Raw genomic sequence first — 20,987 nt, forward strand, 5'->3', positions numbered from 1 at the left:
GACAAGGAGGCAGAGAAGTAAGCATAAAATGTATACCAAGCAATTTTCATGAAGGGACAGTGAGGGCACTGACTGTTGGGGGCATCAGGAGAAGCTTTGTGTAGAGGGCAGAGTGCATGCTGAGCTTTGAAGGGAAGAGAGACGAAGAGGAGGGGGAGAGGAGGGAAAGCTTTCTAGGCATGGGGAGGACACAGCCTGTGTAGAACACTGAGGAGGGAGATAGGGATTGCGTACGGGGAATGGCAAGTATGTCAGTTTGAAGGAACACAGTGTGTGGGGGTATGCGAGAGGAGAGGGAGCAAAGGAATAAAGTGAAACCAGTTTAGAAAGATAGCTTAAAGCCAGATTGTGAAGGGTTTTCATGTCCAATAGAGGATTTTTTAATTTGATCCTAGATGGAAGGTCTTGGGCAGCTCTCTATCACGTCTCAGATACATGACCTGTGAAGACAGCAGGCTTCTCCATTGCTAACCGCCAGTCAACAAATTATCTGCCAGTTGGCCTTCAACATTCATGTATTATGTGCTTACAGTGTGCCCAGCACTATTCTAAACACAAGGAAAGGCAAAAATAGCTTCCTTGTTTACCCAACAAACAAGGTGTCACTAATCACTCTGATTGATTTCTTCTTCCTCTGATCATCACTGGGTGAATGGATCTTGCCTTTGTGCTGCTGAACATCAGAAGCTGCTTTCTCCTTAGCTGGTCTAACTTCACCTTCAACACTTCCCATCAGAGTCCTAGGAGTAGCCCTGAGGCATTGGCATATCTCACGAGCCCCCACCGATGTGCTTCCCTTTATCATGACCATTTAATGGTAATAACTCAGCCAGATAATTAGCTTTTAGAAACAGATATTTACTATGGTGGTGGAGTTGGTATAAAACATTGCCCTTATGGTCTGTGAAACACTCCTCCCCACCAGTACACATAAAACCCAGAAAAAAGTGGACTCAATAGCTTAGGAAGCACATGTAAAAGGATAACTCAGAACTCCAGGAGTCCTTAAAATGTTCCTTGTTAATGTTAAGTATAGTATTGCTTTTCTGCTAGGCTCCTTATGAATCCTGGAATTGGCCTTTCTTCACTCTTTGGCCTTCCTGTCTGTTCTTGCTTCCTGATGCAGACATCAGTGCCAGCCACTGATATCCCATGGATACCACTAGGATGCCAATGTTGTTGTTTAGTCATTTTCTCACTTGTGTCTGACTCTCTGTGGCCCCATTTGGGGTTTTCTTGGCAAAAAAACCAGTAGCTTGCCATTTCCTTCTCCAGCTCATTTTACAGATGAGGAAAGTGAGGCAAACAAGGTGAAGTGACTTGCCCAGGGTCACACAGCTAGTAAGTGTCCGAGGCCAGACTTGAACTTGGGTCTTCCTGACTCCAGGCCTGGTGCTCTATCCTTTGTGTCACCTAGCCACCCCAGGATGGCAATAGAAAGTCCCAATCTTTCTGTCTTCTGAAGTTCCCCTTTGTCTCATTTAACAGAGCTATCAGGACATAGCATCTTATTAGTTATGTTAAGTGAGGTAGGTGATTGTTTGGGGTGACCCCTTCCCCCCACCCTTTCAAGATTATTTCTCTTCTTTGTTTTTTTAATGAAGTCCTTCTTTAAGTTGTTCAAGGAAAATTTCATTGTCTGATTATCCATTCCAGAGAGTGGGTAGAAGCAGCCCCTTTGGGATGTGCTATTCATGGGATTCTCAGGGCTCCTTTTCACATTCTCTCTTCCACCCTTCTTGTGAAGAAAGGTCCAAGAGAGGAAGCTGTGGACGACATCATACTTGGATCTGTCTCCTACTTAGAGGAGGATTCCTCAGGCAGCATGATCCCAGAGTATCACCTCCTAGCTAAAGAAGAGAGATTTCTTGAGGCTCACCAACTTTAGGGTTGTCTTTTGAGTAACTTTGAGTTCAAGAGTTTGGGATATGACCTTCCAGCCAGGGAAAGGAAATTTCCTGATCACCATACTTCTGGGAAAGAAAAGCGGGTCACCTTTATATTCCCTGAAGCTAGAGCATCAATAAGGGACTAAAGTCATGACTTGGGGGAGCAAAAATCCATAACATTGCTTTCTATTATTTCTTTTTCTATATTTGTTATTCAGACAAGGTGAGTTCAACGGGTAGGGGGCTGGCTGTCCTGAGACCCCAAAGTAAGTTTTTCTCTTAGGAGAGTCTAATCCTTCTAAGGGTCCCTACAGGGTATAAGCTAGGCAGTCTATTGGAGTCCCTTTTCTGTGTCGTCTATATTTGTTTACAGGCTCCTGTGAGTCTGTTTGCGGTTTTCTGCTTTTTTTCCCGTAAAGTGAAATGAAAGTTACCCTGTACCCCATATACATTTATTATCCTGAGAACTCATACAAGCCTCCTTAGAGAGGCTTCCTCTAGTCTAGAGGGGCCTCCCTTGTTTCTGGGCTTTCTTCACTCTCAGACTATAAAGCTATGAATTCTTGTATTTCATCAACCTTAGAACTTTCCTCCTCCTAAAACTAACTGATATTTGCTTACCTGTGTACATACTGTCTTCCCCCCTGGTTCTTAACATGGCGGCCATGGACCTCTAAGGAATCTCTGCATAGTTAGTTTTCAGGGGATCTGTGAATTTGGAGGACAAAAATACCATCTTTATTTTCACTCATCTTTAACTGAAATGTCTATTTCCTTCACTTTGGGGGGTATTTTTTAAAATTTTTTATTTTTAGTTTACAACACTTAGTTCCACAAGCTTTTGAGTTTCAAATTTTCTCCCCCTCCCTCCCCTGCCCCCTCCCCACCAAGATAGCATGTAATCTGATATAGGTTCTACATATACCTTTGAATCAAACTTATTTACACAATAGTCAAGTTGTAAAGAAGAATTATAACAAATGGAATGAATCATGAGAAAGAAGAAACAAAACCAAAAAAGAAGGTATTTCCTTCACGTTTGAGCATAGACAATAAATATCATTCTGACAAGGAGTATGGAGGGCCACAGTGGCGCTTGGTGCCTAAAAAGGTTAAGAACACCCTCCCTAGTCAAAGTAAGCTCTTTGGGAGGGAGGACTATTTCACTTTTGTCTGGGGGTCTCTAGCACCCAGCACAAAGCCTGCAGAGTCACTAAATGTTTATCAGGAAGCTACTAGTGGCCAAGCATAGAGCTAAAGGCTCAGGATACTGAGAAAGGCATAAGATAGTCCCTTGCCCTCAGGAATCCAAAATCAAATAGGGGAGATAATACATAAAAAGAAGCTGGAAAAGTGTGTGTCCAGGGAGCCCACCAGGGTGGATATATGCCTTTGGGCACGACGGATTTGAGGAAGTGGGTTTCAGAGTTGATTTCGTCAAGGTGATGAAGGAAAGAAGAAAGGGAGGAAGGGAGGGAGGAAGGGAGGAAGGGAGGAAGGGAGGAAGGAAGGAAGGAAGGAAGAAAGGAAGGAAAGAAGGAAGGAAGAAGGAGACAAGGAAGGAAGGAAGGAAGAGGGAGACAAGGAAGGAAGGAAGGAAGGAAGAGGGAGACAAGGAAGGAAGGAAAGAAGGAAGGAAGAGGCAAACAAGGAAGGAAGGAAGGAAGAGGAAGATAAGGAAGGGCATCTTTCTAGAGAACATGAAATCGTGGGCAGCCACCAGGTGGGCAGCGATGAGGTGGATTCTCTGGATGGCTGCCTTAAGTAGCTGAGGATGTGGGAGGAGCTCTCCAGAGTGGGGGAGGGGCCTCAGGGTCCAGGGGGTGTGAGTTTCAGGGTTGATTTCATCTTGGGAAAGGGATGAGTTTCTGGAGATCATGAAATCCTGGAGAGAAGCGGAGTGGGAAATGATGCCTGGCACATTCGAGGCACTCAACAAATATTTGATGAATTGAATTGCACAAAGAAATTACAGCTGTTGTCTATGATAAAGTCTTACACAGGAGTCAGAATTCCAAACTACTTTTTGATCTTTCTTTCTTGAGGCTGATCAGACTTCAGACCCCTTCCATCCTTTTGCCCCTGCTGCCTCAAGGTCATCTATGACCTTGGTCTTTGGGGTCCCCTCCAGGCCCTGATTGACCCAAAAAGAATCAAAGCTGGGCAGAGTAAGCCTGAGCTCCCCAACTCAGGGTTCTCCTAAATTTCCACATTTCCATACTCTTTTAAGGTATAAGAAGGTGCTTTCTTCACAAAAAGCATCTGAGATAGCTGATGCAAATATTGCTATTCTCACTTCATCCAGGGAGAAACTGAGGCAAATGACCTACCCAGGGTCACAGAGCTGGCGACTATCAGAGGTAGGTTTTGAACCCAGGTCTCCCTTGGTTCTAAATTCTGAATTTTTCTACTATGTTTTGCTGCTCTCCTCCCTGCCCCCAAATGTTGTTCTTATCTTCCCTTTCTTCATGACGTAGCAGAAGGAAAACAGAGTTTTCAGTGTGGGGTGCCTTTTACTAGCTGCATGTCCTCCCCACTCAGGGCCTCATTTTCTCCAATTGGAAAGTGAGTGGACTGGACTAGAAGATCTGCCAGGGCAGAGTGCAGGGTTGAGACCGGACACCTGGGTTGGAATCCCGGCCCCGACACCCACTTGGCAGTTCCAGCCGATAGAGGTTCGGATAATCATCTGTCCTTCAACCGTTCGGCATGTGAGAGACTGTCCCTGTGTGGAGATGACCCATACGAAGGGCTTTGCACATACTTTAAAGTACCGTGGAAATGCCAGCTCTTCTCATTGCAGCATTCAGAGGACAGCTTGGGGCCAGACATGGGCTTCAAGGAGGGTCTGTGTACTTTCTGTTCCCTTTCTACTTCTGGGGCTCCATTTCTAGCTCCCCATCTTCTACACCATGTTGGCTCATCCTGGAATTTCCCTGGGTGCCAGGGGCTGCCTTGTCTAACTATCCCAACTCCCAACCTGGACCATCCCTCTGTAAGACCCACCTCTTTTTCCCTATGGTGAATTCTGCCTGAAGCCCCCATTTTGGGGAGGGGCTCAGGCCAGCTTTCATCCCTCTTCTAGGCCTGGTCCTGACTTCCCAGCTTTCAGACCTGCTTTGGTGGAGGGAATTTCCTCATCTGGGCGTTCTCTACATAGGAGGAAATGAGGCAGAAGTCAAATGACTTGTCCAAGTTGACAGAGCTGGTAGGCAGCTGAGCCAGAGGGACGTCTACACCATGCTTTTCATGATAGCCCTTCAGAGAGGTGAAGAAAGAGACCAGGCTAGACTCTTCTCCAGATTTTGGGAGCCAAACTATTCATTTAGGTGAGTCCTGTCTCTCCAACCAGCTGGGAAGCTCTGTGAGGGCAGGAGCTCCTTTGTATCTCTGGCAGCCCCAAAAAACAGGCTGATTTTGTCCAATTGAAGCAAATCAGCACAAGCATCTGAGAGCTCGTGAATTCTTCTGAGAAATAACAGCAGCTTACATGTCTCGATTTTTCCTAAAGATTAGCTAAAGAAATTTACCAGGCTACAGAAGTTACTAAGAGGTTTCCTCGTAGCAATCATTCTCATGCCCATTTTACAGATAAGGAAACTGAGACTCAGAGAAACAGAATGTTACAATGCTAGAATTGGAAGGCACCTTAGAAAGAGGAAAGGAGAAGGAGGGATTGAGGAAAGGAAAGTAGAAAGGAAGGAAAGAAAGAAGGAAGAAAAATGAGGAAGGAAAGGAGAGAAAAAAGGCACCTGGGAAGAAAGTCATTCAGTCAAGTATGTATTAAGTGCTTATCATGTTCCAGGCATTGTGCTAAGCAGTGGGAATACAAAAAAAACAAAAAAAAAAACCCCAAAAGTATGGTCCTCATCCTCCAGGAGTTCACAGTCTAAGGGAGGAGACAACAGTGAAAGCAACTATACACATACAATACATACACAGTGTAAATAGTAGGTATTCTAAGAGCATTGCACAGCATTGGTGGGAGGAGGGGTGGCAAGAATGGAAGGAGGGAAGGAAGAAAGAAAGGAAGGGAAAGATGAAGGGAGGGAGGAAGAATGGAAGGAATGAAGGAAGGAAGGAACAAAGGAAGGAAGGAAGGAAGGGAGGGAAGATGAAGTGAGGGAGGAAGGAAGGAAGGAAGGGAGGAAGGAAGGAACAAAGGAAGGAAGAAAGGAAGGAAGGAAAGAAGGAAGAAAGGAAGGGAAGGAGAGAAGGAGGAAGGAAGAAAGGGAGGAAAGAAGGGAGGGAGGAAAGAAGGAACAAAGGAAGGAAAGAAGAATGGATGGAATGAAGGAAGAAAGGAACCAAGGAAGAAAGGAACAAAGGAAGGAAGGAAGGAAAGAAGGAAGAAGGAAGGAAGAAAGGGAGAAAGGAAGGGAGAGAGGGAGGAAGGAAGAAAGGAAGGAAGGAAAGGAGGGAGGGAAGGAGGAAGAAAAGAAGGGAGGGAGGAAAGAAGGAAGTAAGAGAGGAAGGGAGAAAGGGAGGGAGGAAGAAAGGAAGCAAGGAAGGAATAAAGGGAGGAAAGAAGGAGCAGCGGGAAGGAGGAAAGAAGGAAGGAAGGAAGAAAGGAAACACAAAAAGCTTTAAATGTTTACAAAGCACTCTTATCTGGTGAGGGACCCTATAAGTATAGCACCTCCTCTGGGGCTACTTCTCCAAATGCTACTTGTGTTATTAGGTTGGGTCCCCAGAGGGTAGCATACTCATTTCTAGTACAGTCATTCATGAGCCCCCATCAGGTATGTTCCACATTAATTATTAGCCAGAGTTAAGTAACTTTTTAAAAGAGTATTTACTAAGGTAGAATAATTGTAAGGACCGTGGCTATAGAAACTTTACTCCCAACCAGGGGCTAACTCTCCCCTTTTGTATACAGATTCTCTGGGGTGAATAGCTTCCAACATAAAGGGCCAAAGAATAAACCTCCCCTAACCCTTGGTCTTGGAAATCCTTTTCTCCCTTTGTGGAGTCTTAATGAAGTTCCCCTTAGGTGTATAGCTCTTTGGGTCATGAGGTTGGCTGCGTTTCTTTGGTGTGCATTTGTCCTGGGAATATCAATGCCAACAGCCACTGCTGTTCCAGGGACACTGCTACTAATGCTTATGGGAATTCCAGGTCTTCCATTCTTTCAAATTTCACAAGATGGCAACCTGCTAAATTGCTTGGAGGAGCTACAGATGGATTCCCTTTCCCACTGGATAGGATTGCTCGATGCACTTCTAGAATGGAAGATTTTGAACTGGTTTGCCCTGTTGTATGTAAGGACAAAAGTGTGTCTGATTCTTTCGGACAATCACAAGGCATTTCCTCTGTGGTACCATCTGCTTTTATTCAAAGACCCAAAGCCCTTATGATCCTTTTAAATTGATTATTGCCTTATTTATACCTTGTTTACTTTGGATGGTTTGATTGAATCTAGACATCTGCAAATTAATTGATATGGAGGCCCAAAACCCCACCTTTACATGAGGATTGTTCTATTGTATCACAGATAAGGAAACTCATCTCAAAGTAGTAGCTTGGACCTGGAAAGGAGCTTAGATACTAACTGGTTCAATGTCTAGACTTTACAGATAAGGATCATAGGATCATATAGTTAGAGCTGAAGGGCATCTTGGAGACCATATAATCCCATCCCATCATCTTACAGATCAGGAAACTGAGGCTGAGACATTACGTTGGTTGTCTACACCCACATGCACAGTAAGTGTTTGAGGCAAGATCTGAATTCAGGTTCTCTGAGTCCTAAACCAGCCCTTATTCCACTCTAGCTCACTGCCTCTCAAAATGAAGTCAGAGATTGGGTGACTTTCCCGAGGTCACACTGCTGGTGTATGTGGGAGACTTGAAGCTAGCTCTTTTGACCCTCAGTTCATGCTCTTCCCCCACGCTCTGGTGTCACAATAAACTGTCCCCAGATAGGGACTCACCCCTTGGAAGCAACATCCAAGTCCTTTGGATTTTGAACCTAAATCCTTTCCTCCCTGTTCCCCTCCCCCTTCTTCTTTGCTGGCTGTCTCAGATATTTATGTTGAAACAGGCACTGGCTCCTTTCCAGCTGGGAGCTTCTTCCATTTCCTCCATGGGGCAGGGCAAACGGAATGCTGGCCAGAGCACCAGGCACCAGGGGCTGGCTCCATTTGGAGGCTGGGAGCTCCCAAGCTGGGCTCAGGGACTTCAGGCAATGCTGGGATAAGTTGGTGGACACAGGGAGCTGCTCTCCCACACAAACTCCCTCCCCTATACTCAACTGCACCCCCATCACCTAAAGTGGTTGGTGAAGAGACTGGATGGGAAGGAAAGAAGAAGACAGGAAGAGAAGAGGGAAGGAAATGGGAAGGTAGCAAAGGGAGATGGAAGCAATGGGAGAGAAAAGCAAGGAAGAAGGGAGGGGAGGAAGGGAGGGAGGAATGGAAGAAAGAAAAGAGGGAAGGAAATGGGGAGAGAGGGAAGAAGGGAGGAAAGGAAGGAGGGAAGGGAAGGAGGGAGGGAAGAAAGGAGAGAAAAAGAAAAGAGTAAGAAGAGAGAAAAAGAAAGGAGGGAGAGAGAATGAAGAAAGGAAGAAGGAAGAGAAGAATGAAGGAGAGAAAAGGAAGAGAAGTAAGGAGGAAAGGAAAGAAGGAATGAAGGAAAAAGGGAGTAAATGAAGAAAGGAGAGAGGGAGATAAGGAAAAAGATAGAAGGAAGGAGGAAGAAAAGGAAGTAAGGCAGGAGAGGAAAAGGGAGGCAGCAGGGAAAAGTGAAAAAAGAAAAGAGTGAAGGAAATGAAGGAGGGAAAGAATAAAGGAGGGAGAAAAGAAAGGAAGGAGGGAAAGAAGGAAGGAGGGAGGTTAGGAAGGAAGGAGAGAAGAGAAAGAAGAAGGAGGGAAGGAAACAAGCCTAGAGAGAGAAGGAAAGGAGGGAAGGAACTCACTGTAAATTTGGGAGAAGCTATTTCTCTTTGTCCCAGTTCCCGTTCTGGTTAGTGGTGCCCATATTTGAAAAAGCCTTTTGCTCTAGGACTAGGCTAGGTCCTCAATCCTAAACACTTGCCCCCTCCTACTTGCTCTGTAGGCACTTTGGTAGCAGACAAGAGATGTCTTTTCTGTCGGATGGTGGGGGGACTAGCACTAACTTAACGTATAGCCCTAAGCATGTTTCTTTCCCTCTCTGGGGCTCAGTTTCTTTCCCTGAATGGAAGGTCCCTTCCAACCCTATCATTCTGTGGCTTGAGGGTTCTAAGATGCGTCAGGGGGAGTCCCATATATCCATGAAGTTAAGAACAGGAAGAAAGTGCTTAATGCATCTTCTAATTAAGCCTCCTCATTTTACAAATGGAGAGACTGAGGCCTAGATATATATATATATATATATATATATATATATATATATATATATATATATATATATATATATAAGCTCATTGGATATTCAAGGAAAAGGAAGCAAGGAGAGCAGTAATTGAGTTTGTTTTATTTTTTTACAAACGAGGAAACTGAGACCCAGAGTTGTGACATACCTTACTCAAGATCCCAAAGTCCAACAGTGACAGCCCAAAGAGCTCAGCTCTCTGTAGGTCTCAGCCCAGGGCTTCTCTCCACCAAACTAGGCTCACTCCCTCCTTCCCATTTCTCTCCCAGCCCCCTCCCCCAGCCCCTTCTCTCTACCTGGTCTCCATAGCAGCATTTTTCTCCCTTGCACCTCTAGGGTGTGCCTACCTCATTCACCATCACATGCCTAGGGCTGGCCAAGCCTGGCATGATGACCCAGGAACAGGCTCTCAGCATGCTGGATGCCATCCATCCCCATCTGCCAGATGTGCTAACAGAAGAGATGCCAGTAATGGTTTTCATGATCACCCTTGCCAGTCATTTGATTGGGGGGGAGGTGGGAGAAAAAGGAAGGAGAAATCATAGCAGCTTAGAGCTTTGAGTTCTGAGGGTCTAGAGCTAATCTAGAACAATCCCTTCATTTACAGAGAAGGTAACTAAGGTGTGTGTGTTTACATATGTAGATATGTATATCTCTGGGAGTTCCTCTCAACTGGGACATTCCAGGTTCCAATTTTAACATTCCATGTGCAAAATTCTCTTTCACTTCAGAATTCTAAGGTCATTCTCAGCTCTGACGTTTTATGTTTTAGGGTCACTTTCAGCCTTGACATTCTACGTTCTAAGGTCTCTCCAAACCTGGTATTCTACAATTCTAAGGTCACTCCCAGTGTAGACTTTCTGTGTTCTAGGCTCCCTCTCAGCTCTAACGTTCTGTGTTCTAAAAGTCTGTTCTGGGTTCCCTCCCAGCTCTGACAGTCCATCCTCTCAGGCCCCTTTCTCGTCAGACGTTCCGCGTTCTCCCACCAGCCACTAGCTCTGCCCGTAGAGGTGGGAAGGTCCCTCCCAGCTCTGACTGGCTGTGTGAATCTATGAGCCTAAGGTGGAGAGGAGAGGTCTGGGGTCATTTGGCAAGCGCCCGATCTAGGCACATAGCAATTCCCTCCATTGTTTTATACTTAAGCTCCCCCATTGAAGCCCTCCGACATCGTGCCCCTGGTAACAGGAACAATGTAAGCAAACAAGCTTAGTGGCTGCCTTGCCGAAGCCAGCCTGCACCCAGAGCTAGCCGGTTCAGAGGATGCAGAGAGGCCAAGAGGGTCGGTAGACCAGCCAGCCTTCCCCGGTGATCACTAGCCCACCAAGCTCAAGAGGAAGGAAGCTCGGCATTTGGGGGAGGGGGGGAGGGGGGAGGGGACTTTAATGAACCTGGGCTCAGAGGGACTTTAAATGGTCCTCCAGAGAAACGAACCGGCCTGGGGTGGGGGGCGGGCGGGGGGAGAAGGCTGAGGAGGGAGACTGGCATTCTTCTCTCCTTTCCCTCTCCCACCCACGAGAGATGAAATTCAATGGCCTCCCCACTTTCCAGCCCTCATTCACAAAACGTAACGGCCTTTAAATTGGGGGCACCCACACACTACTGAATGATCTCTCCCCGGCCCCCAACCCGCTTCCCTCCTCTTAGGTTCTCCCCTTTCCAGCCAGCTCTGCATCCCTGCAGGGAGTGGATTAAATCAGGATGAGGACCCAGAGGTCGGGACAGATCATCATATTTGGGGGAGGTGGTTGCTACATTTAAGCCCCAAAGCCTCCTTTTTAAACCAATGCAGATGCTGGCATATTGGGCGGGGAGGGGGGGGGAGGGAGAAGCCCTCTACTCCTTTACAAACAGAATTAGCAAGTAAACTTTAATAGGCAAGGGGGGGAGGATATTTTCTTTATTTTGCTTAAATCTGGGTTCGACTTCTACTTGAAACATGTTTTCCCCAGGACACTGACCTAGACTTTAATTGTTTGGTGATAGGCATGTAAGGGGGAGGGGCGTGACTTGTTTATTGGAACAGCGCAGTTAAAAAAAAAAATCAACCTAGGCTAACAGTTTCAAGGCTCCCCTAAAGATGTATCCAAAGAGGCAGCCAATCAGCGCTTACACAGCTTTTTCAGCTCGACTCTTTTAAAGGGACAGGACCCATCGTGTTATATCACATTTAAAGAGAAACGAGCTCTAAAAAAAAAAAAAAAAAAGAGCTTTGGAAATGGGGGAGCATCCTTCTTCCGCCCCCAACTTCAGTTTCTGATTTCGTAGATCCCCACGGGTTGGACTTTTGGTGGCTTTCCCTTTTGAAGGGGGGACTGGCTTCCTAGGTCGCCCCCGCCGTCCCCCAGTTTCCATTGTGCACCTGGGTCACCCCAACAATGGCAAGGGCCCCCCTTCCCCCAAGGTGGCCCAATTGAAGTTTCGCGGGTGGCTCAGGCACGGTCGGCGGGGAAGCTCTCGCCTCGGGGGCGGGCGCTCCAGCTCTCCTGCCTCGGTGTCCCCCTCGCCTCCACTAGGAAGGAGGCGGGCGAGCCCCTGTCACTCCGCGAGAAGCCCAGATCGGGCGGGGGTAGGGGACAGGAGAGAGGTGGTCCCGAGGGAAAGGGTCCCCGAGGCCCCAGCCCCCCGGGGTCGGGCTGGCGCAGCCCTCTCCCTCGGAGGGCAGAGCCCCTCCCCCAGCCTTGAGCCCCCCCTCCCATCTCTCTGTCTCTGTCTCTCTGTCTCTCTCATTTTTAAAGAGCCCACGCGCGGTCCCCGCGGGGCAGGCATGCAGCAGCGTCCCCGGCTCTGAGCAGGAGCGGGAGCGGCAGACCCAGGCGCAGACACCGAGCGGAGCGGGGCCTGCCCAGTCGCCTGGCCCGGCTGCTGCTGCTGCTGCTGCTGCTGCTGCTGCTGCTGCTGCTGCTGCTGCTGCTGCTGCTGCTGCTGCTGCTGCTGCTGCTGCTGCTGCGGCGGCGGCGGTCCCCGAGCACACACAACGTTGCCACCCCGCTGGCTCGCAAGCCCGCCCCCGGCCGCGCCGATTGGCCGAGGCGCGGATCAATTGTGGAACGTTGACGCCCGCCGCGTTCCATCCTCCCGGGTAGCCACGTTCGGTTGAGCTTCCCAGCAGAGCGGCGGCGGCGGAGGAGCAGTAGCAGCAGCAGCCTGAGCCCGAGCCGAGCCCGGCGGAGCCAGCGCTAAGGAGGGAGGCAGGGGCAGAGCGAGCAGAGCCGCGCCGCGGAGCAGCAGCCGGGGCAGCAGCAGCGGCAGCATCTGCAGCCGCCCGAGCCCGAGCCGTCCCAGGGCGATGGGGTCGAGGCCGGGGCTGAGGCTTTGACAGCTGGACTGAGCGAGGGAAGGCGTCGGAGCCGGAGCGGGAGCCGGGCCGGGCAGGGCCGGGCCGGGGGGCGGGAGCCAGCGAGCGAGCCGGAGAGAGACGGAACGAGCGGGGCCGGGGCGGCGGCGGCGGCGGGGAGCTCGAGCGGGGGAGCCCCGGGAGGCGGCCAGCGGAGCGGCGGCGGGACCACGAGCACGACCGCGTCTCCTCCTCGCCGCACACCATGTTCGCCAAAGGCAAAGGCTCGGCGGTGCCCTCGGACGGGCAGGCACGGGAAAAGTAAGCGGGGGCTCCGGGGCTTGGCGGGGCCGCTGCCGCCGGAGGGGGCGGACGGGCCGCTGTCGCTGCTGCCGCCCGAGGGGAGCGGCGAGGCGAGGCGCGGCACGGCACGGTGCGTGCGCCGGGCAGGCTGGGCAGGGGCAGCTCGGGGCTGGGGCCGGGCCCGGGGCAGCCTGGGCCGGCGGGCGGACTGACGAGCAGCCGCTGCCCGACGGGGCCCCCGCCGCCGCCGCCCCCTGCCCTGGGCCGCGGGCCGCCGGCGTGCTCCGAGCGCCGCCTCTATTGTTGGGAGTGCAGGGAGGAGGAGCCGGAGCAGGAGCGGGAGCCCGAGCGGGAGCGGGAGCCTGGGGCCCCGGGAAGGGGCGGCCGGGCCGGGGGTGGGCTGGGGGCTTGCGAGGCGGGGGGAGGGGCGGCCGGGCGCCCCGGCTGTGGGGGCGCGGAGTGCGGGGCTCGCGCTCCCAGGTGGGGGCATTTCTGCAGCCCGGATGCCTCCTTTTGTCTGTCCCTTGGTGTGTGTGTGTGTGTGTTTTCGTGTGTGCTTGTGCGTGTGTGTGTGTGTGTGTGTGTTGGAGGCTTTGTTCCGGGGGCCGCAGCACCTTTCCTGCTGCTTTGACCCGGCGGAGAGCCTCCTCCTCGACGCCCCCCACTATCCCTTTCTGCCTCTGGTGTGTTGGAGGGAGGAGTTGGGGGCTGGGTTGGGGGCGATTGGGGAGGGGTGATGAGCCTTAGCCTCTGCTCTTCCCACTGCTGGCACACATGCCCGAAGCCAGGGCTCCCCAAGAACCCGTCAGCAAGACCTCCAGGGTTCGAGGGGGCTGGCCGTCCGCTCCCCTTCCCGGCAGCCCAGGCCTTTGCTGGACAAACCCGGGGACCAGCCGAGACGGGTCGGGCCGCCGAGTTGGCCGCTTGAGTTTTGTCCGGCACCCAGCCCGTGGTCGGGACACGGGAACCCAGAGTGGGCTCGCTTCTTTGATGACCCGTTGGGGCTCACCTGCCCAACTTTAGGGGCCCCGCTCTTGTTCTACTCAGAGGGAGGACGCTCGTTTTTCCCTAGTCAAACACAGATGGGTGGGTAGGGGGTCCACGGAGGGGGGGGTAGCTGGGTGTCCTCTAGGAAAGAGACTCCTGATTGATTACTTTTCTCCAACTTCTGCCCCCACCCCCGCCCCCACCCCCTTGCAGGTTAGCTTTATACGTCTATGAATACTTGCTACACGTGGGAGCCCAGAAGTCAGCCCAGACCTTTTTGTCCGAGGTGAGTGCGTTTAAATCCTGGACCCCCCCACCCTCGCCTATTATCCCGATAGCCTTTGTTTTCCCAAGCAGCCACGGTGGGCACCATTTTGAATTTTTATCACCTTTTGCCATTTATTGCTAGTTTGTCTCTGAGCCCTCCCCGTCCCAGAGGGAGCGAACCCCTGGTTCCCACTCCGCACCCAACTCCCTTCTCTCTTTGTTTTTCCTGTTTCTAGATCCGATGGGAAAAAAATATCACGTTAGGAGAACCGCCTGGGTTTTTACATTCGTGGTGGTGGTAAGTTTGTGTTTTGGCTTATTAATGTGAACAACGGTGATAGTAACAAGTCTTAGACGTCGGCTTTATTAAAGGCCCAGAGAAAGGGGGTAGGGCAGAAAGTTTGGGCCTGTTCTGGCCTCTCCCCCATTTCCTTGAGAGCTAAAGAAATCAAGTCTCCTGATTTTGGGGGGCTTGAGAGATGCTTTCATTTTTCCATTCTCCCCGCGCCGCCCCCCAGGTGTAGCAGGAATGCTGGAGACTGTGGGAGGAAATGTTGTAAGGGTTTCTCTTTTTTTTTTAGGCAATTCTGCATACTGCTTTAATTAAAGGGAGAGGTGGGGGTGGGGCAGAATACCACCAGGTCTCGTTTACAACCTAGGGGCCTCCTGCTCCCTTCCTCGGAGTTCTTGTAGCCTAGACCATGCCTGTGGGTGTTTGTGTGCCTTCTCCCTCCCTCTCTCCTGCCCTCCCTTCTCTCTCTCCTTCCTTCCTTCCCTTCCTTCTCTCTCTTTCCCTCCCTTCCCTCTCCTTCCCTCACTCCTTCCCTCCCTTCTCTTTTCCCTTCTCTTTCTTTCCTTCCCTTCTCTCTCCTTCCCTCCCTTCTCTCTCTCTCTCTTTCCCTCCCTTCTCTCTTCCTCTCCCTTCTTTCCTCCACTCCCTTCTCTCCTTCCCTTTTTTCTCTCTCTCTTCCCTGTCTGTCTCTGTCTCTCTAGATACACTGTTGTGTTTCCTCCTGAAGGGAGGGCGCTGCCTTTTCTGATTCTCCAGGATGACCAGACTAGATTGTCCAGTATTCTGGGCTGTTAGAAAGACCACAGACAGACTGTAGCCGCATTTTGCAGTAGGGGCGCAGTTTATGAAAACCTCCTTAGTTAGCCAGGAAGATTTTGTTTGTAGCCTGCTACAAACCTTGAAGTCTTTGGGGAATTTAATTTACCTTTTAATCATTTGGTTAAGTAGCTAGGACAGCCAAATGAACTCATTTTTATCACAAAACATATTCAGTACCACTACAAAACCTTTGGGGGCTTCAGATCTGAGAGAGTAGTTAGCCTTCTGCCCCCTGAATAAAGGAAGTTGGGGAAAATTCCAAAATAAAAGAAATGGACCCATTCTTGGGTGTTTTGTTATTATTAAGATTTTTGTTATTTTCTTCCTTATGTTTTCCTTAGTATGGACAACTCGGAAAGACCCTCCCTCTCTACCCAGGGGTGCCCAGGGTCATGGGGAAGTTAAGTTTTGCCCAAAGGTCACTTGGCCTGCTTGTGTGGAAATTAGAACTTTCTCCAACCCAGGTCCTCCCAATTCTTGAAGGCCCATCTCCCTGTCCTCTAGTCCTTAGATAAACAATGTGGCATTTTGTGATACCATAGCATTTCACCTATGATGGGAAGGAACATACGACTCCCCATTGGCATTGACATCTTCTCCAGAAATCCCACCCACTCCCCAGCCTGGGTCAGCTGTCCCTGCTCCCCAGTCCATATCAGTGGGGACGGATAGTGGAATGTGGGGAGGGTAGGAGCCCCAGACTCCCATTGAAAGTTCTCTTGAGCAGTCAGGTGGGACCACCTGTGGGAACAGGTACAGAGAAATGAATTTGAAATGACTTTCTCCCATTTCAGAATTAGTCTGTGTGACCCTCACTTTAAGAAGCAGTAGCTTTTTGGGGGTTGGGGAAAGAGCCAGGCTTGTTTTTAGGGAGGCAGAGGTTGATCTGGCAGGATTGGGGGGCCTTGCTGCTCTGGAGACTGGAGGCTGAAATCCTGACCTCCACTGCCTTGCTCTCTCCCTTCCCCCTGCTCCCATCAGGTTGTGAACCTGCTTTTTCCTGTTCTCTCCTTGAGGCACCTCCCCTGGAGGCGAGGTGCACAGGTGTGGCCCGGGGGCTGAACACTGCACAGTTGCTCACTAGGCTGAATGGGCATGCCAGGGGCGGTGCTCAGTTCCCTTGGTTTTCTATCTGTTTTGTCTTTTTCTCTCTCTTTTTGGGGGGCTGGCTGTTAGTAACAACAGGGATTTTTTTGAGCACTGTGTACCTAGCTGGGACCATGTAGTCCCAGCTGACTAGTGAAAGCAGCATCTATTCAGCAAAACCTTTGAAAAGAACCCATAATGAAGGCTGATAATATCTGCTGTTTCTTTGAGATGGTGTGGATGGAGCTGTGATCTAAGCTTGGCAGATAGATACTGGATTTGGAGTGAGTTCAAATGCACTTGCAGACAATAACTAGCTGTGTGACCTTGGGCAAGTCATTCTATGGGCCTCAGTTTCTTCATCTGTAAAATGGAGCACTTAGATCATAGAACTTTCAAGGATCAAAGAGATAATCTACGTAAAGGTTTTTTATAGATTTTGTAGTGCCATATGCACACATGTTGTCATTTTTATCTCTGTCATCATCATCTTCCTCCAGCTACCTATGGAACTCTCCAGTCTTCTATTTCCTCCTGTTAAAATGAATGGATTAGACCAGATCATTCCCTAAAGACCTTCCCAACACTTCCCAACTAGTCTGGGAGACTTCTCCAGGGGAACAATTGCGAGCTCGAAAATTTTTGAAATTTAAGGGGGGTGGGGACATGCCTCGGGTAGCTTGGGAAAGGAAAATCGTAGTTACTCTGTTCCTTGGGACTGCACCTGTTTTGGATTTCTGGCCTAGGACTTGCCAGGACTTTTACTGTTTCCCCATAAAAGGGAGAAATACCTGGTTGCCATGAGAACCTCTCTGGGTAATTGGTTTGCATTCTTGGGTGGGTGGTGGGTGGGTGGGAGAAGTGCTTCTGGCCTCCAGTCCTTCCCTGCAGGGCCATTATGTGGGGGGTGCAGTGGGGACTGCGGTTGAGACTTGGGCCCACCCTCCCCCTTTGTCATTGTTCCCTCTGTCATGTGCCGATTTGTGCCTTTCAAAATGTCTCAGGATGCAGTAATTTTTGCTTTACCAAACTGCTGTCTTGGGAGGAGGTGGCGATGGGCTAAGGGGGTGACTGTGTGTGTCGTTGGGCTTCAGTCTCAGGGGTTAAAGAGTCTTAGGTGCTATCTTTTTTACAGATTGGGAAATGGAGACCCAGAATTGGGGTGGGGAAAGGGGATGTCAGAAGTCGGGGTGAACTCAAGTGTTCCTCCCAACTTCTCTTCTCTCTGGGTCTAATCACTTAGCCAGCATTTATTAATCACCTACTGCTCCGCCTTAAGCCCTGGGGATGCAAAGAGAAAACACTAAGTTCTCTGCCCTCTAGGAGTTTCTCTTCTAACTTCTGATGACTTTTTCAAGTTACTTGACACTTAGTGGGACTGGCCTAGGGTTACAGGACCTGAGACTTTGAACTCAAAGAGACCACTCCTTTGTTTTAAAGCTGAAGAAGGAAGCATGGAGTGGGGAACTGACTTGGCCAAGATCACACAAAGTGGCAAGTCTAGGTCCTCTGGCCCCAGTGCCAGTGTGAGGATCATGGACAAAGTTCCTCAGCTTCATCCTCTGTGAAATGGGGATGATAATGGGAGCTTTATAAATGGTACTCACATGGCATGTCATAGCATTCTAGACATAGGATCACAAGGGCCCTCAGAAGGCATCCACAACTCCATTTTACAGAGAAGGAAACAGGCCTAACCTCATCATCAAAGGTGGAATTTGCCCCAGATCCTCCAACCCCAGAGTCAGAGCTTGCCACTGGGCCACATTTGTGTATCATTTGCTATTTTCTATAGTGATTAATTTTCTGGAGCCTGTGTCTGTAGTGTGTGTGTGTGTGTGTGTGTGATACCAAGGGGTTGTTAGTAACCAGATTGGATCTGACTTTTCCATCCCGCAGTGTTTTCTGGGACCTTTACTGTGCAGCTCCCGAGAGACGAGACACTTGTGAGCATTCGAGTGAAGCCAAGGCCTTTCACGATTACGTGAGTAACCAATTTTTAATCCGCGTGATAATTACAGGGTTGGGTAACCCGGACTTCTTGAGGATCCAAAGCAAACACGTGGCCAGCTGGCAGAGGTCTGGCACTCCCCCCTGCCCCCCTTTCTGTGTTTTTTCCCCTCTTCCCTCACTCCCCCAAACCTGACAGTGTTCTGCCTTGGGACTGGTCCATCATGGCTGACATTGTCATCGTGGTTATAACAGTGGGAACATCTGAGTGTGTTCTCAGCTGGGTGAGCAGGTCGCCTTAGAGTGAGCACTGCCCCTGCATCCTACTGACTTTCTAATATATGTGATGGCTTTTTTGCTTTTAAAGACCCACCAACACAAGCCTTGTGTTTCTGGAAGTGATATTGGGGGTGGGGAAGGCTGGGAGAGGGGGGGAGTGTTCGTGGAAGGTGGAAGGCACTGTCCAAATCAGAGGAGGAGAGGGAGGGCTATGCTGACCGCTCCCTGGCTGACATGTTTGTCTCCGGACATCATAAGTAGTTTGCCTGATAATCCTGTCTCAAAAATATTGCTTTAGAGATGCTTTTTTGGGTTCCTCTTATGTACTTCAGACTTGCCCCTTCCTTGAATGAGGTACTTAAGGATTAAGATCTGATTAGGAGAGGTTCCCCCTCCCCCACAAAAGTTTCTTTGGTGTCAGGGGTACTAACTTAACCTTGATGAGCTGATTGGATAGGCTTGGGTTTTCTGTGGCTTTTTCGATGGATGGGGGAAGAGGTTTTAGGCGTTCCATTGACTTGTGCTTTCTGTTGACCCTGGAAGTTGGTGGTATGTGAAAGACATGGAATATAGTAGGTGCTTAATGGGTGTTCGTTCTTGGGGAGATGGATCCAGAGTGGTTTGTTGGGTCCCTTAGGTGGCTCCTTTCCATTGGTTTCTGTTGAGTATCTCTATGCTTGAGGGTTCGTAGAGAGGAGAGGGCCGTCTTTCCAGTGGCCACTCTAGACTGCCTGTCTGCCCAGCCTTCAGGAAGCTGAAGTTTTAGATGCGGGCAAAGGGATGCAGAGAAAGAACTAGAGTCTGGTGTTGGGGGAGCTCAGATCCTTCCGTGGAAAGTCCTTCTCTCTCAGAACAGAGAATTTGGAGAAGGACGATGACCATTGGTCATGACCAACGTGCTGGGGTGAGATTGAACTGGGCAGCATGAGACTAACTTCGATTGTTCCTCGGATTGATTCGGAATCCTCTGTTGATTTCTTCTTGGGACGGGCAAGAGCCAGTGAAGTCAGGTTTTGGTGGTGAAAAGGCTGATGTGGGACTGGTTGAACTGCACTGTGGTTCTTTTTGCGAAAACCTGGGTTTGTTGGGCGGTATTGGTTTTGGGCCCTTGTGGCTGGAGAGTGTGAATGGGGAAGGCCCAGGAGGCTTGACTGACTAATCTGCCTGAGCTGTTCTCCCACTTGGTTTTATATTTTGAGTATCTTCTCCTAGACCCTCAAAGTTGGAGGGGCCCTGGCTTTGCTGACTTCAAATTTGGGGTGATTTCCGAGAGCATAAGTCTCTTGGTGTGAAAGCAGTCAGTCTCTGTGTCTAACTTCTGACTTAAAGGCATTGCAGAACTAATTAGGTAAAGGCACAGGCCTTGTTTGCTATGTAGTCCAGGCTGCCATCTTGAAATAAAATGGCAGCCCTGTGAGTTTGCCAGGGCATAGAATCGTGGAATATCAGCCCTGGAAGAGACCGTAAGAGATGATGTAGCAACCTTTGTGTGACAAATGAGGAACACAGAAGCCCCCATTTCCCAAGCCCCAGTAAGGGGCAGAGAGAGATGTGAACACTCTGCTCCATTTCCCAGAACTCCGAGTCATTCTTCCATGTAGTTCCTCTTTTGGGCAGCGATGAGGGCTGGAGATAGCTGTAGGCCGTCCATCCCCACTGGTGGGCTTGGCCTGGCCAAGTCAACAAGCATTTATTAGGCACCTACTATGTTGCAGGTGCTGGAGATACGAAGAGAGACAAAAGATAAGGGGCAGCTGGTATCGGCTCTGGAGTCAGGAGGGCCTGAGTTCAAATTAGGCTTCAGACACTTGATGCTTGCTAGCTGTGTGACCTCGGGCAAGTCACTTAACCCTCACCGCCCCCCCCCCCCAAAAAAAAAGAAAGACTAAAGATAGTGCTTGCCCTCAAGGAATTTGCAAAATCTAATAGAGGAGACAACATAGAAACAAGATATAGATGAGATGATTTGGAGATTATCACCTGTAGAAGGTATGTAATATTTATTGAATGGGAGGAAAAGACTGGAAAGGAGAAAATGAGATACAATTGGAGGAGGTACTGATTTGGGGGCCAAAGAATAAAGACTGGAATCGTCTGAGAATTTACAGGGCAGAATATGGGGAAAGGCCAGTGGTGCAGATAGAAAGGGAGGGGACTCCCTAAAAGCACAAATAGTCCCTAAGCCCAGCCTTTCCCTTGTCCGTTCTCACCATTTCAGGGTCTTGTCATAATAGATCCCTAACATCCATCATTTCTGAACTAACTCACCAGGTCAGTCTTCCCCCAAAATGCCACTTTCTGCGCCTCCCTCCCTTGTTCAGTTTTTCCGATGGCTCCCTATTATTGGTCTATGGGACAGATCCCCTGAGGTTGTGATTTGGTTCAGCTTGTGGCCGCTGGCTGGCTACTCATTGGCCAGAGGTGGGGATATCCCCCTGGTCCCCTTTGGGCCACTAAGGTCTGTCGGCGTTCTAAGGTTCTGTCTCCA

At 49.8% G+C, this 20,987-nt stretch overlaps 1 protein-coding gene across 2 annotated transcripts in view; it reads left to right on the top strand.

Annotated features, from left to right (window-relative positions):
• Positions 1 to 12,725: 12,725 nt before the first annotated feature.
• SSBP3 (single stranded DNA binding protein 3) overlaps positions 12,726 to 20,987 on the top strand; it is a 159,285-nt gene continuing 151,023 nt past the window's right edge. The window contains exons 1-4 of one of the 2 annotated variants that reach the window (XM_036757740.1): positions 12,726 to 12,837; positions 14,020 to 14,092; positions 14,310 to 14,371; positions 18,170 to 18,254. In XM_036757740.1, coding sequence (XP_036613635.1) covers positions 12,782 to 12,837; positions 14,020 to 14,092; positions 14,310 to 14,371; positions 18,170 to 18,254 — 276 coding nt within the window. In that variant the 5' untranslated portion in view covers positions 12,726 to 12,781. The remainder of the gene's footprint in view (positions 12,838 to 14,019; positions 14,093 to 14,309; positions 14,372 to 18,169; positions 18,255 to 20,987) is intronic. The other variant, XM_036757741.1, reaches the window with a different exon arrangement.

This window comes from Trichosurus vulpecula, chromosome 4 (assembly GCF_011100635.1).
Source record: "Trichosurus vulpecula isolate mTriVul1 chromosome 4, mTriVul1.pri, whole genome shotgun sequence".
In the NCBI taxonomy this organism is placed as follows: domain Eukaryota; kingdom Metazoa; phylum Chordata; class Mammalia; order Diprotodontia; family Phalangeridae; genus Trichosurus; species Trichosurus vulpecula.